This window comes from Maylandia zebra, linkage group LG1 (genome assembly GCF_041146795.1).
Source record: "Maylandia zebra isolate NMK-2024a linkage group LG1, Mzebra_GT3a, whole genome shotgun sequence".
Taxonomy (NCBI): domain Eukaryota; kingdom Metazoa; phylum Chordata; class Actinopteri; order Cichliformes; family Cichlidae; genus Maylandia; species Maylandia zebra.
The window spans coordinates 24,187,899-24,204,962 of record NC_135167.1 but is presented as its reverse complement, the minus strand read 5'-3'; the positions used below and the strand labels follow the sequence as shown (position 1 = coordinate 24,204,962).

The window sequence follows — 17,064 nt, the reverse complement described above, 5'->3', positions numbered from 1 at the left end:
TAGTCTCCCGGCTCCTGATCATCCTAAAAACTCGAGTTGAGGCTCGAGAGAGGTGATGCCGTCTGGCAAGTTGTCTAAAGACTGCATATTGGGGGTGCATGGAGTTATTACCCAACTTAGGTAGCTGCTTCTAATCTCTGCTTGAGGCTAACACCTCAAGGTTACATATACAAATCTCACAGTTAACTGTCAGCATTTGGGAACAGGGTGCAAAATGTATAAATCTTATATGCCTTATCATACTGCATACTGCAACTCACTGTTTTAAACTAAAAATGCAAGTAATACAATCCAGAAAGTATTATAAATTTTGATGCTAGCTGAGGTATCCTTCATTTTAGTAAGATAAGGCATCATCACTAAAAAGACAATTCATTACTTTTTCAAGACACTGCAGTACTTTTGAGTGATGAATTTAATGCTATTAATAACTACAATATAAATGTATTTTTAAAAGAAAATAACACCTCATAAGCAGCATTGGACTGCACTGGATCCCAAAGTATAAACTATTATTCTGGGAACATTCTTGTATTTCATTCCTAAAGCAAAAAGTAGTTACTAACTTAAATGCTTTCAGACGCGACTCTATATTTAACCACGATTAGCAAATCCACAGTTGTTTCACAGTTTATCTCCTTTGCTGAGGCCGCCTCTGGATCTTCCAAGATCTGACACAGAGTTCAGCATTGAGAGGCATGAGATGAGTCAATAAGGAAAGCTTTAAAAAGCCTTGATTCTTTTCATGGACGATATTCATGCAATTTGAATAGCAAGGAGAAAATTGGCTGCACACACCATTACATTACTGTGACCCTGTGGATAAGCAGCTTTGTCTCAACCTGGCTGTTGGAGTGCCTCTCCCCATGAAAGCTTGCATGCAGAGCTTTGTCAGACTAATCCATCCTCCGGAGTGTTTCCTGCGCCTGACTGAGAACACTGAGGTTCTCAGACAGGAAAAAAAAAGTATATCATTTTAAAATGAAGGTTAACTTTTCTCTAGGCAAGATCAGGAACTACACGTCCGTTGTGGAATTCCAGTCAATCAACCTTCAGTGACACCGGCAAGTGATGTTATTCAGTGTATTATGTGAATATTACACTTGCAGTATGCAGTACGTCTAACATTTGTATGTATGACATGAGTGACTGCAAATCTTTTAACGCCTTAAGGGCATGCATGTGCAAGAGTGAGTTTTGGGATCTGAGAATGAGGCAACATCAGAAAAACTGTACAAATATTTCAGAGGAAACAGACGACAGCTGTCGCACGTAGGACTTCTGTTTTGAGTTTGCCTTCATAGTGTCAATTGTTTGGATATATTAGAATATGTCGCAGGGCTATACAGTCTAGATGGAAACTGATTTTCTTATAATTTCTTTAAGTCTAAATGACTGTTTTGTTCATTTTTTTAAGATGGGAAATATTTCTTTAATATTTCCCAATTGTACCTTTTAGTTGTGCTCAGATTGAAATGAGCCAAGAAACGAGAAATTTTCATTGCATCAGCTGAATCGAACCTAAAGCATTAATTCAGTTAAATCAATAAACAATCACCAAAATAAGCACTTCAGGCAAACAGGCCAAAAGATTCAATTTCAAACAGGTTGGGGTTCACCGTCTGATAATGGAACGTTTTCCATCTTCTAAGGTCAAAGTCTGCAAAAAGATTTTTCTACTCTTCAAACACCTGAATAAGACAAACTGGGAAAAGCCATTTTTACATTTAACAAATAATAACAAATAACAAAGTTTCCATTGTGAAATGATTTCTGAACTACATAAAAACAGCATGGAAGCAAATGCTTTGGCTACTAGCCTTTCTTTATCAATTATATATAATAATATCAATTATTATTAATATATTGTTACACCACCACATCAATCACACATTATAGACAAATATAAAAAGTATATAAGGATAATAAAAAATGGTTCAATCAGCAATGCAGAATAAAAATCAGCCTTTCTTTCTAGCTCTGCTGATGTCAACTTGCTCTTACTGCAATCTATGCATATGGCATGACATGCCAATTACTCACTGTCACATCTCAAGTGGATGCTGAACTAAAATTATACCAACCTCAGAGTCCCCATATTCACTAGAATTTAAATGATGCATGGAAATCAAAAGGAGGTGAAACCATAGGAATCTATGAGGGAAGCATATCAGCAACTTTGCAGGAGGGGGGTAACATTTTTCATCTGTCGCTGCAGACGGCATGATCTCAGCTGTAGTCTGAGCAAACTCAATATCCTTAGGATAGGATTTTTCGTAAGTGAGTTTTCACAGCGTATGTGTTTCAATATGTGACACAAAGTTTAAATTTAATAAATATATTGAAGAGAAGAATCACATTGCACCACACCTATGGATTTCCTCCTCTTTTTTGCTACAGCAGCTTGTGGGAAAGGCATTCCTCTCATAGCCTCTCCTTGAAGCTCACCAGTGGGAGAGACTTAACAGTGTCCAGACCGTACAGAGCCATCCATCCTGAAGTGCAAAAGTGACACAGGGCTGCAGCCTGTGCCAGATGATGGAGGCTGCCACCAACTCCCAGCTAAAGCACTGCTGGACAGACCCCATTCACTCAGTCCTCGGAGATTTACCGTCTTCCTGACATTCACGTAGGATAACACAGGGACACCAAAACAGAGGTTATTTATTTATGAATACTTCCAGGAACCGTGTGCCCTCACGGTTTTAGATTTCATTAGAAGTGGGCATGCGATGGAAACAGGGGTTTCAACTTTGGGGTTAAATCAATGTATGGCCTGTCCTCACCAGCGTTCTGCTCTGTGTAATTTAGTGTCATCTCCGGTGTAATGAAGGTCTTGTACCATCCGATGCTTACCAAGTCCTGGAGTGTCCTTTGTGTCCCCTGCATTTTTTTATGTTCTGTTTAGTGTGTGCTCTACTAGGAGATGTCGCGCTCGGAGTACAGACATGGTGTCATTGATTTGTCCATTTTAATCCAAAAAAGTTTTCTTTGGATCAGCTTTTATGTTAATCCAGGGTGTGAGGTGCCAATATGTTCACTAAGTAAAGCTATAATACATCTATATTTTATTATTTAATTTTCTCTGTATTATTTTGGGCTCTAACCTTATAAAATGCATTAAGACGACTGTTGTGATTTAGTGTTATATAAATACAATAGAATTGAATCTTGTAATTGACATTTCATTTGACACTAAATTACAAAGCATCATTATTGTGGATTAACTCCTGTTTACAGTGCATATAGCAACCCCTGTAAAAAGTTTACTTTAAGCCTAGTCATCTGCCATGTCATCTGTAAACAAATTATATATTCAAAATAATTTAAAATAATTATTACATTTTTATCTGTTATCTATTACAAATTGCAAATTCTTTTTATTTTAAAAATATCTGCAAGATGTGCAATTATATATCAAATGATATGTGAATGTATTTTCTGTAAATTTCTTTAGTAAGAGCGTACAGAGAGTTCACACGCTTATGTCTGTTAAATGAACACACAGTTAGCCAAACTCAGCCAGCGTTTAGTGTGAAAATCTGGTGCAAGATCAAAGTGCAAACTCTTACCAGAATTTTGCAGTGTGCATGAAGTATAACCTCCTTTTTAAATTCATTCAGTGTTTAAATTAATAATGCCGGATGTTATATTATGCACAAAGCATAATGGGAATTACAAATCAGTCCACAAACTCAAATACTCAGTTTGCAACAATGGAGCCTATGTAATTACATGTGTTCATGCTATCACTTAAAATTACAGAAGCAACACAGGAGATTATAGCTTGTCAAGCTGTGGATATTAAGGATATTTAGGTAAACTTTTTTTTTAAAAAGCATCATATTTAAAAAAAAAAGATGCTTTTAATGACAAAACTGCTGATTAGAATTCTAGTTCATAACTTCAGAGCTGAAGTGGGGGGATAGCATAATGAGGACCTTTGAGATCCTGTTTTGATGTAACTATTTGATGTCAGCAATGAACGGTGGGCATTTTCAAAGTTTCACTTGCTAAGTACTTCAATGAATGTCAAACATAAATAATAAATGTAAAAGAATCTAAGTTTGTGATGTCTGGGAAAGTTAGCAGAGGTTTTATAAATCCATGAATGGTATCAAACCTATGGTTAGGATACAATGGTGTTAAATTCAGCTCAGAACAGGAGTAGCACTGTGGGGGATTTTTCTCTATAGAGGGGGAACTATGCACTGGAAACTGATGAACCTCCTGAAAAATACTTTGCTGTTAACATTGTGCATTAGCATAGCATAGCATAGCATCTTTATTTATAACGCACTTTACATCCAACAATGTTGACCAAAGTGCTACAAATATTAAATTAAATGCATACAGATTAAAAAGGCACATTCTTTAAAGAGGAATTAATAGCACTGAGGACCCCAAGTATCCTTTGTTGAAAGGCTTTCTTTAAGAGGGAGATGCAAAGAGAAGACACTGTGAAGAAGTGCAGGATACACCACAGTGCCATTCTCATTGAACAAATCCCCCAGTGTCATAGCAATGCAGTAAATACACAAAAAGTTGTTGACATAAAATCTTATTTAAAGGATAAATAGAGTGTGCTATTTGTTCATTTGAAACCCAACCATTTGTATCTCAAGCTTTCAATCCATTTCTTGACTGGACCCAATTTAAATTTTAATGCATCCCAACATGCATTCAAAAACTTAATTGAAGGTGGATTTGTGTGTGAGACATTACTATTAAAACAAAAAGTTACTATATGTTGGTTCACAGGCCTCCATCTTTCACTCTTATTTTGAAGTGCAGTGACTCATCCTCTAGTTTTGTTAGGATGCCTGGGTTGTTGACCCAGGGTTTTGAGTTTATTGTATTATTTATCATTTCTATTCTGTGGTTCCTTTGTTAGAGTTATGTCTTATGTCTTATCTGGTTTTGCCCCTCCTTGTCTCGTTAGGCCTGATTTGCCCCAGCTGTGTTTCCCTCCTGTTACCCATTCCCTGATTGCTCCCTCTGTGTATTTAAGCCATGTGTTTCTCTGTGTCCATGTCGTGATCTACCCTTATCTAGCTGTGTGTTCTGTCTGCGTAAGTGTATTTTGTATTCCTAGTTTTGTTACCCTTTTGGGTTCAGCATTAAAGCTGTGTTTTGAGTTACTTCCTGTTTCCAGAGTCTACACTTTGGGTCCTTCTCCTGCCTGCACGCAGCCGTCACATAACAAGTTTCCCATCACAGCTTGTTTTTCTACTCAGTGTTTCACGGGGGGCCACAACATCATATGCAAGGCTTCTGTGCTGACTACAAGGAACACATTCTATTGTCTCCCACCTCATTCATCCCTGCGTGTGTTCTGTGATCCACGAACAACTCCAATGCACTAAAGAAGTCGTGTAAAAACTATCAAAATTTAACTCAAGTAGCCTAGAAAAACTGTCAGCTGTTCAGCTCATCTGCCTGTTCAAAATGACGGATTTTTGAAATTGATGTTATATCTGAGCAACTTCATGTGTAAATAAAATAAAGAGAATAAAGACAAAATCTCTCAAATTCAAAAAGTCCAGTTGTGCTTTCTTCCTATCTGCCAGCTTACACAGTTTAGCAGAAGCCTGTGAATTGGTAAAGATGACAGATTAGAGAGAATAGGGTGCTGTGTTCAAGTCAGTCTTGGTTTAAGTTGGGTGTGAAAAAGTGATTGTTGAAGAGAATGAGGGACACAACACCTCTCAGTGTTGAGCAGAGATCTACTGAGGCAGGATCAAAGAACTCAGTCAACCAGGGCACTGCTCAATGCAGACTGTAGTCAACCAACCACACACTCTAATCTCTTGCTCAGGTCTTGTGAGAGAACAGAAACGTATCAACCAAACTGAATTTAATGAGCATCTACCATACAACTAGAGCAAATAGTAAACAGAAAGGTAGAGACAGATATCTCAAACTTCTCTCCAGTTCTGCCTTTTAACCTCCTACAGGACTACCAATCATTATTTTGACATAATGCTCAATTACACATGTATAAAAAGGAGAACAAGAAATCTGAGTCAATGTAATCTTTCAGCGATAAAGCGGTAGCATGCTTTGCAATTTTACCATATGAAAGTTGAAATACTGTAGCTCCAAGCAAAGAACAGGAACAAAATGACAGATTAAATTCTTATGAAGCCAGGAACTTACAGCTGCTGATATGAAAATTTGAGATTAAATTCTTATCATGCCGTTGACCCTCTGAAGTGTTGTGAGTCACAGAGATAGTTGAAACAACCTGGATCTAACCTTAACAAAGAAAATAAATATATTTTTGATGCATGTCAGGTAAAATGATTATTTACTTTGTGATTACTTTGCATAAAGAAATATTTAAAAATAAATAAATAAATACTGTGTTTACCCAGGGTAAAAGGTCATTTAAAGTTAGGGAGTTGGGGTTTAGGTTGTATATTCTATTTGGCATTTGGTAATTGACACTTATAAATAAATAAATTAAAAAAAACAAAGCATAATTACAAATACATACAGAATTAAATCAGGTAAATCTGTTGGTAAGTCACACCACACTACACTGATCTCATTCTCAGTGTCACAATAATCAAATTCACAGATTCCAAATCAGTTTCGTTGTCACATTGTTACATCTTCCAATTTTACATGAATCTCTTCAGGCAAAGTAAACACAGCTTCACAAAATAGCTTTATACAGACAAGTGATTTGTGTCCCACAAGTATACTATGTGGGCAGTGCTCTAGAGGGTGTGTGTGTGTGTGTGTGTGTTCCTGAAACCTGGATCCTCTACCAAAGGGCTGGGAGTTTGAGGGGTCTGCACAGTATCTTCAATGTTCCCAGGCCTGCAGTGTTCTGCAGAGAAGCTGCCTGGAATCTGTTGGGGTCAATCTTTTGGTTTGGGGGTCTCTATTTTCTTGTGCTCCTCATTCCTGATGTTGCTGTCTTTTGGGATTTCCACGTATCACAGTAGTCCCCTGTATGTGTTGATGATATGAGTTCTTTTATGAGTTCTTCCTTCAGTTCATCATCCACTGTCTGTCTTCAGCTGCCTGAGCAAATCTTGGAATGCCTCATCTCGAGGTGCCATCTACCTGATGTATTCATGGATGTTCCGTGTTTCATCCTGGATTGTGGCTCTGACACTCATTCATACTCGCCATCCTGCTTTCCATTGCTCGTAGAGCCTGAGGGTTCTGGACTTTTGTTGCAGAGCCTGTTTTGTGGAGTTTTCATGTCTTAGCACCTGTGGTATCTGTCTCCTCCTATGGTCAGCTTATTATTCCAGCTGGGTATCTGATGACAGGTAGGACAAATGTATTGATGGCTTGGATCTTATTCCTAATGTTCAACTGGTTCCTCAGTACCTGTCTTACATTCTAGAGGTTGGCCTGTGGGATACCAAAGGTACTGGCCAGCTATCCTCTATATCTGCTATTTTGTTTTGGATCACTTTCCCTCTCTTTCTTTGTGTGTGTGTGTGTGTGTGTGTGTGTGTGTGTGTGTGTGTGTGTGTGTGTGTGTGTGTGTGTGTGTGTGTGAGAGAGAGAGAGAGAGAGAGTGAGTCTGTGGAGCACTTTCAATCTCAAATCACTTGACTGAGCATGAGGCACCTTTTATCATGGTTCATCCTCAGCAATTAATCTTTAACAGATGCGATGCAATTCTCTCCCTCTTTGCCTATTTCATACACAGAGTCTCTTTCTCTGTATTTCAGTGTCTCTCCAGCTTTTGCGCTCACATATAAATACTGCAAATATTTATCACATTTTGTGTGTCTAATTCAAGTTACCTTAGGGCACGTACTAGGCTAAACAGAGAACACTAATAATTTCAGAGAATTATAAAAGTAAATTTTTGTGTGGGGAAAAAAATGGAGATTTGCATTATGCACTGCAAAGCTGGTTGTGAGGTTCCTTTCTTACAGCCTGTTCTTTGTCTTGGACTGGAATATTACTGAACTTCAAATCTCTCTGGGAGAATATATGGCATACTGAGAGATGGGGTAAGAGGGTCCTCAGCCGGATTATTGGACTTGCAGAATACCCAAGCCTAAATTCTAGTGTGCAACAGTCATTCATGGCAGTAGGATTGCTCAATAATGCATCAAAACCCACAGGCCTCCAAGGGAAGCAGTCAGTAATCAAAAAGTAAGTTAAGGTTTTCATAATAGGGCCCTATAAATAACTGAGGACAGAAATGAGGGCATGTAAAATTGATGAGGGATGATTCAAACCCCACGAGGTGGATGGAGCTTAACGCAAGGAGAAGGGATGCGATGTTGAGTGGCCCGGTGATACGGGCATGTGTAGAAGGTGGAATTGCACGAGTGATTTGTGTCCCCAGTGTTACCACATAAACGCACAGATATACAATATGGACACTGCTCTAGAGGCAACGTCACTGAAATGGTGCTATTAATGTAGAAATACGCCCCTGCCTTCAAACTATTCTACTGAACATTTAAAACAACCTAGCAACAATTTCATAACCTGTGGCTACCTATTAAGCTTTTACAGAAGAAGAACTCTGCTGCACATTTATATTATTTAATCAAAACCAAGACTGCGGGGTCAGAAATTACATACATTTTCAAAAAAGCTTATGAGCCAACAAAACTGTGAATTACAAGATCTTTTTAATGTGGGAATTCATTTTCATATATTTGTGCTCTCTAGAACTGATGTAAGTGTGTGATTCAAAGAAAACGACATAGTATAACAGTCTGAGATCTTGTCAATATGCAACGGTAAAGAGTGAAGGTTTATCCTAAATGAGCACTTGCAGAAAAAAGACACCACCAGACAACTAATTTATACACATGAGTAGTGTCCTTTATCTAAATTATGCATTTAGGCATTGAAAACAATCTCTTATCAGGCCTTCAGTCTTTGTCTAACAATTATACAAATAAGCTGATTTTACCAGTTAAAACAATAAAAACTGAATTTCTACTGTGCTGTTGTTCCAAGGACATGCAGGTATTGTCCTCAGTTGACTGCCAACCTGTCAGATGGCTCATTTAACATTTGGCAGTAACAAATTTGAAAGAAACTACCATTGATGTTTTTAGCTAGTAGAACACCGATTTCTCGCTTCTTCCAACTATACTCACTACACAGTTTTCAGTTCGTATCACACAGGGAGGATTTTAGACATGTATTCAGCCAAGGATGACAAAAATGCCCTAACTCAAGATTCATTAGTGTCTATATTTTGTACCGAAGGTCCTTCATTTCCTCTTCAACCTGCACAAACAAATTTATTTTAAACTAATTTTTGTTTATATAGTAGAATAATATAAAGTTAAATTAAGCAGTCATTTCATTTAAAAATATTTATATTCAAGGATGTTTATACAGACTAAGACGGAGTGTACACAATAGCTTTTCTTTTTTTTCCAGAAAGCCAGCATAGTTTTTCAATTGTTCACAATTGGATCGCCTCATACTTATACAATGCTAAAAACAGCAGGCACTCGAGGCAGTGAGCTTCTAATCTGCAGTGAGGAATGCGTGGTCGGCTGTTCACTTCACCCCCCAAAGCTAAAGAGGTTCATCTCTGGGTAAAAAACTGTTTGTCACAGTCCCTTCTTTACACAGCCATCCACTTACAGAGGCTGATGGGACCAATAACACACCAGCAACTACCACATTTTACTTGTACAAGTGCTAACAACAGTGGAGAAAGTTAATCCTGCTGGTTTTTGAGTACCCGAGCTAATGGAATTTTAAATACAGTCTAAGAATTGTTTTAATACTTGGATAAAAATCCTTTTCAGTCATTTAATCCCTAAAGTCTAGAGCCCTTGGACACCCATGGTTTCCTCTCTTCAGATGCTCTGTTAGGCCTTTACTGCAGCTGCCTTCAGTTGCTGCTGGTTTGTGAGCCTCTCTGCATTCAGTTTGGTCTTTAGTAACTGAAAAGCATCGTCTGTTGAGTTAAGATCAGCTAACTGGCTTGGCCATTGAAGACTATCCCATTTCACTGCCTTGAGAAAGACAGTGTTGTTTATGCAGTTTGCTTTGGGTCATTCGGGTCATTATCCATTTGCACCATGAAATGCTGTCCACTCAGTTTTGCTGCAATTGGCTGAATCTTAGCAGCGAGTAAAGCTCTGTATATTTTTTACACAATTAATCCTGCTACTTCTATTAGCAATAAACACTAATCACCTGGTTCCACTGGCAGTATACATGCCCATGTCATAACACTGTCTCCACCATGTTTGACAGATAATGTAGTATGCTTCAGATCATAAGTCTCTCCCTATCCATAATTTTACCAGCTATATCAGACGTTTCCTGACAAAGTCTAGTCTGACCCGCCTATTCTTGTGTGTAAACCCTCTGCACCTCCTCGGGAATGTTCCTGACTTGAATAGAGGTTGTAAAGTTTTTTTTCTTAAACAAGGAAATAATTCTGCGATCATCCACCTTAGTTGTCTTCTGTGGTCATTCAAGTCTTTTGGTGTTGCTGAGCTGGTCAGTGCATTTATTCTTTGATTTGTGTTACTCTGCAAAAACGTATGGACCTAAATGTAGGTAATGCTTGGTCAATTACATTAGCAGCATTCAGCTACAACCAGACTCAAGCAACAGATTACTATTATTAGTTATGGAAAAAACAGTGCACCTACAATTTGTTTTTTCCATCTGACTAGTTCAAAAGAATACATGATATCTTTAGTTAGTGTAAAAAAGCAAGCCTTGGATGGCACAAGCAGAAACACAAGTGTAAATGGCATTAAACACCATGGAGCCTTGGTTTAAAGCCCTGTGAGCTCTAGCAGTTATACAGGGATTAAAGTGGGCCTGAACAACCTGGAACAACGTTCTGACACCTTCGATTAATGAGTAATTAAATAGGCAGTTTAACACTAAATACTATCAGGCAAGTTCATTTTTTATTTGATACAGTCTGGCAGTGCTTTCAACTGTTGTCACAGAGACAGTAAAGTCATGACTCCAGCTGCATGCCTCCTCTTTTCCTTCTTATCCGTGTCATGCACTCATGCTGTCGATGTCAATAAAGTTTCTGTTGCCGTATATCAACATCTATCTACCTCTACTTAAGAGGAGAGAGCATAACTGTGCAACTTTTTCTTTAAGTGGCAGGTTATCTCAGATACAGGATTTGAAACAGCTCAACAAATATCAGTGAACACACAAACTGTTTTTGTGCATCTTGGTGCACAATCTGTCTGCTAGCTTAAGGTACAAAGGCTCTGTTTTCCAGGGAGAAAAAAAACACTGACATGGGATAATTTTACTCTCAGAGATAGAGAAAGATAGAGGAAATAAATATAACAGCAGAAGCTGACAGATCATATTTAAAGGTAAGGACTGCTCTGCAAGTGACGTTTAATAAAATAAATATTTAAAGGTTAAAAAAATTAATTGAATCAGACAGTGGATCTGTATATGATGAAGTTATCTAGTTATATTAGAAGCACTTTCAAATTTGTTTTTCAATGAGAAAAGGTTACACTCCACATCCATTATATGTCCCAATAATTAACATTTAAGGGAAACTGTACATTAGCAATATTTGTTTTACTATCTTACATTACGTTGAATATAATTGCCATCAACATTTAACCAAACATTATCATTGCATTAATTAAAATATTGTTGAAAGCTGAATGTCATTAATAAGGTGAATCTCAATTAATTTTCAGAGAAACAGCTTTATTATCAAAGACAGCTAAGCTGAGCTGTCATATAAATGCTAAATGGCTTGTATTTGTATAGCGCTTTACTAGTCCCTAAGGACCCCAAAGCGCTTTACACATCCAGTCATCCACCCATTCACACACACATTCACACACTGGTGATGGCGAGCTACATTGTAGCCACAGCCACCCTGGGGCGCACTGACAGAGGCGATATGGTCAGGATTTTAAGTTATGCTCATTTTTAGGCTGCTGTTTCCCTCCGTAGGTTTTATGGTGGCGACAGAGCACGCTTACGAAGGCTCTGACTCTTGTATTTGCTCATCAACAAATCTTTTGTGAACTATAATTTGAAGATTTGGGTCATCATTCAGCCTGTATAGACACGTATAAACTGTTTACATCTCAGTGCTGTAATATAAAACAACCATAACACCTGTGTTTGATTCATGACATGGTTCTAGGATTTCAATTGTAGGAACAAATTACTTGAAGCTTGCCTTAATAATCTTTTAACATTCAATTACATACAGGCCATTATGATATATCAGTATTATGATACAGTAATACTATCTAAATATGTTAAAGCATCAAACAACATTATGTTATTAGTATGAGGTTGCAACAAGTTTAATGTCAATATCAGTAAAAAATGCAAACATTTTAGTGCTACCATACGTTATCAATATACTGCAGTACTACAGCTACTGGACAGTAATAGAAATCTAGATCTTTATTTCATATTGGGAAATATCTTTGAAAGCAGATTAAATCATAGATTTAATGTTATTCAAATGCCGTATTGGACAGTATGTGCAGAATAAACTGGGTAAACTGGGCTGTTTGCAGTGTTCTTTTACAGTTTACAGTTATGCAGAACTGGTGCAGGGCAAACTGTGGTATCCATGTGTGACACACTAATGTGTGATCCCATCAGAAGTAGTACTTAAAAGAAAGAGAGATTTGTCACCGAAGTGAACTATGTTTAATGAGGTAGTTGCACCCCCCAGCCTCCGGGTGGCGCATTGTTCAGTGAGACAGAATAGCGAGGTCATAGGTCCTCCTCTCCAATATGGCAGAAGCGAGGCAAAGAGAAACTTCACCAGTCGTCTCTGTCTCATCATTTCCCTGTTTTGCAGGTTTGTAACCGGTAAAACTATATTAAAACGGTTGTAAAATATTGATAAGAAACACAGCTAAATGTGAGGGTATAAATCAGCGGGTAAACCCTGTTATTTGTTACGTTTTATGAAGTAGAAGGACTGGAAAAAAATGCCAAAGCCTAGCCAGCCGCGGGCGCCATTTTGGTTTCCTTTCTCCACTTATTTCAGGTCGTTTTAGCTGAATGAGCTCCTTGTCGTGTCCTGATTTTGTGAATATGAATGTTAATCTGCTGTTGGCAGTGAAGAACGACTGTTTACTGGTTCTGAAAAGTGATTTTGAGAATGTTAAAGCTAAAGCTAAGCCTGCCAGCATACACATGACTCTCATGTATTTGTGAGCTACTAAGCTAAATTGGTTTAAGACCAAGCACTGGTATGTTGGTTAAAACAATCAGAATACATAGGTATTTGGGTTAAGAGTTAAATCGAGGTAAAAATGTATTTGAACATGCATTTCATATTGTTTTGAATTGTCATTCAGAGAGAATAGCCGAGTAAATGATTTGAAGGTCACTACACGTGAAGTACTCTTGTTTCCCATGAAAAGATCGTGGTATTGCAGCTTGAACATACAGACGGTTTTATTGTTATTTCTGTTGTATATAGAGAATGGTGATGCTGCAAGTTAAAAATACATGTGATTGTATAAATAAATATGGCAGAAGCGAGGCAAAGAGAAACTTCACCAGTCGTCTCTGTCTCATCATTTCCCTGTTTTGCAGGAACATTTAATCTGTTTTACCGGCCCATACTCTGGGTCGGTTACACATGTTCATTACCATGGTCTATACTTATAAGATCAGACCAGAGATTCTTTGCATACAGTTTTTATTTCTTCTTGACTATGAAAATCAAGGTTAATTCAGACACTGCTTTAAAATAACCATCCAAATAAAGCAAAAGATCGCTGCTGAGTAACAGGACTCGGCTAGGAGTCAGTTTGCATTTAGCTGATGATATTCTTTGGTAACACTTGCCAAATTCCACATTTATACCAGCTTCATAGTGGCTAGCAATCAGACATCTGCCTTGATGGCTCATATAACATCTGCTTGTATATTGTAGAATGTAGATGGCTAAAATCAGAATGAGTAGGAAACCTCAAAAGCAGCATCAGACCAGGTCAGCTGATCACAGCCGGTTTAAAAACAAAGCACATGTACTGGCGCTCATATATATATTATTATATGATTTATTGCAGAGTGAGTCATTTCTCCAGACTGCACTGCTTCACCAGAACTTAGTATTCTCTCACCTGCAAAATCCCACTTTAACCCTGGCTTATACAGACAGGCTCATTAGAATGAAAATATTTTTAAAAGCCACATTAGTGCCATCTTTTACTGTCAAAATGTCAGTAGTTCACAGTGTATGTGCATAAGGAAGAACAACATCATAGTGAGCTAGAAAGCCCTGAAGATAAAGAAAATCCAAATAATGCAGAACTGTAGTGAAGAAGTCAAGTGTAATAGCAAGGCTCCAGAATAACCATCTTTAAACCAGATAAGCTCATTTCTTATTAATAACAGTCAAAGTAATAATTAATCATGACATCAGAAGTCTGTAGTTACAAGTTTGACAGTGCTTGTCTCAGTACATTCAGCTTGGAGAGGTGGTGTCTGGGATATAAATTTCTATGAATCACAGTCTCTGCATGTTAAATAGATAAAACAAATCAATCTACTGGAACTTACCATCAAACTTTTTATGCCTGGAGACAAATGTTGTTCTCATTTTGTGGCTGCTCTCCTCAACCAATTTCTCAAACTCCAGTTTGCTCTGCTGGTTAAGTTTGTCCTCCATCTCTGACGTGCAGCAGGTGTATCCCTGAGGACAGACACGCAGGTGCTCACCTGAGGAAGACAGAGAGGTAGAGCGGCATTTTTACACACGTCACCGCCTCGACATTCAGATGCTCGAAAAGGCTGAACCGAGTCTTTGATCAAAATTCTCTTGTTATTTTGTCATTCTCATCACTAAGGCAATCAAAGTGGGCCAGACCGTAACAAACGGGGTAGGAAAACATTTGTCGGTCATTTGGAATCATGAATCGGAGAGTGTCTGTGATAGCAGAGCTCCTACACCTCATGTAGAATCCCCCTTATATCACAAAGCAAAGCGCTGCAATAATGACTGCTTTAATGAATATTATGTACATGAAATGAAAGGCACAGTGCTAAGTCATGTCAAGGAAATTTATTTATATAGCCTAACACCACAAATTGGTCTCAAGGCTCTTATCAGCATGCCCTTAGCTATGACATCAGCCAAACATTTAATTAAACTGCATGGATTAATTTACGATGTCTTGACTTTGGCACAGCAAGCTGTAAATGAACACTGACATATTTTTGCCATGGAAACAATTGCTTATTTACACATTCACCACATACCGAACAACATTAACATTCATTTCAAGTCATGCTATCTGACACATGATGAAGCTAACTCTCCATTCTGTTCTGCTCGTGGTTTTTATCAAAACTGGAATGAAATATTTGTCTTTTTGGCTGCCAAATGCTCCATCATGTTCACCAGCTCGTTACTAACTGTGCGTGTTTGCTCTTTTGTTCAGAGCAGGAAGGCTACAATGAACTTATCATAACTTTTTAGTTTTCCTAAAAACAACTTTGCTGCAAAGATGAGACCAAAACAATATCAAGTTGCTAGACTGAGAGATGAGAATATTGTTTTGCAGATTACGGCGAACAACTGTGTTGCACAGATGCGCTGGTATCCATGGTCACTGTTCGGTGCCGGGGAGCATCAGAGGCATTATAAGAGGCTGGCAAGCCAGCGAAAGATATCAGATGTGACTGTGTATTGTGTGCGTCTGTGCAGTTTTTATTTCCCACAGTCCATTAAAATGAAAGTTAATTTAGGCAGAGCTGAAAAACTCACACCATATTCTACATATCACAAAAATAACATTTAATATAAATGTTTAAATTTCTCAATATTTCTTTTTACACTATATCTCATGCACTCTGGTGCGCTGTTGCTGGCATAAGAACAACATTTAAAAGATTTATTTTAAAGACTGATTCACTCAGATTAAAAAAAATGTTTTGGGCTTATTGTTATTTTACATAGTTGGGTGGTAAAATCACCAGCATTAAGGCTTCACATGCCACCTGACTACAGTGATATTAACTCAAGGATAGCAGCATTTCTTTTTGCCTTGCTCGCTTACTTTTTAACTTTCTACACTGCGAACAAAATTACACAGCAACCTTTAGGTATCAGTGAGAGTTAGTTAAGAAATACTTGTTGTAGTCCCTCTAAGTAGAAAATAAGAGATGCTGTGCGTGCGTTTTGTAATGAGATGTTTTACAGAGCCTTGGACTCTCGTCTTCTTCTACATAATTTGATTTTGAAGCATTAATTTAATAAACTGTGAAGTGTTTGACTATTACATCAGTTAGAGAAAAATTCTCGAGTCCACTCAGACGTCAGTGTATAAAAGTGTATACCAAACCAATGAAATGACTCCAAGATCCACAAAGAGAAATACTGGAACTGAAGGCCTGAAGAATTTTCAAAACTTGGAGAATTCACACTAGATTTTTTTTTTTTTGTAAATGAGTAAAAGTTTTACTTTACTGGGTTTCGAGAAAGGTAACAATCACTTAATTATGCCACACATCTGAAAATCCTTTCACTGAAAAAGTGAGGGGTTTAGTCTCAGATCTGTGGATTATTCATGGTGAATAGAGTAGTTTTCAAAAATACTGATTTACTTAAAGGGATGAGGAAAATTATTCTGATGAAATCAATAAATTATATCTACACCCATAATGCACAACACTATCTGCAAAAGACCATAAAATGAGGTTTATTTATTCCAATAATTAATCATTAAGGAAAATATGTTTAGTATAAACTAAATGTATCAGTCAAGTATATTCAATATCACCAGACTTGAAATTTGACATTTTACTTGCATATCAGACTTACATGAATAATCTACAAGTAACTATGTTAACTAATGTTAGCATTTTGGGCATAAAAATGACCAAGCCAGAATTAATTTTCCAGTTAATAAATGAAATATAAAACCAGATCCACAGAAAAAACAAAAAAATTGTTTGCCAAAAACCGAAACGAATGCTTAAATGCAAACAGAGGCTTTAATCAGTAAAAGTGACTAAGAGCTCCATGTGAGTGGTGTGTACATACATCTTTTTTGCACAGAAGTTTGTACTTTCATACTACTACCCATTTTAAGAGGTTTTCCCATTACT

At 37.5% G+C, this 17,064-nt stretch overlaps 1 protein-coding gene across 3 annotated transcripts in view; it reads right to left on the bottom strand.

Annotated features, from left to right (window-relative positions):
• The window catches only part of gpc6a (glypican 6a), a 162,076-nt gene that overhangs the window by 113,347 nt on the left and 31,665 nt on the right, over positions 1 to 17,064 (bottom strand). For all 3 annotated transcript variants that reach the window (XM_004543317.5, XM_004543318.5, XM_004543319.5), the window contains exon 2: positions 14,515 to 14,673. In XM_004543317.5, coding sequence (XP_004543374.2) covers positions 14,515 to 14,673 — 159 coding nt within the window. The remainder of the gene's footprint in view (positions 1 to 14,514; positions 14,674 to 17,064) is intronic.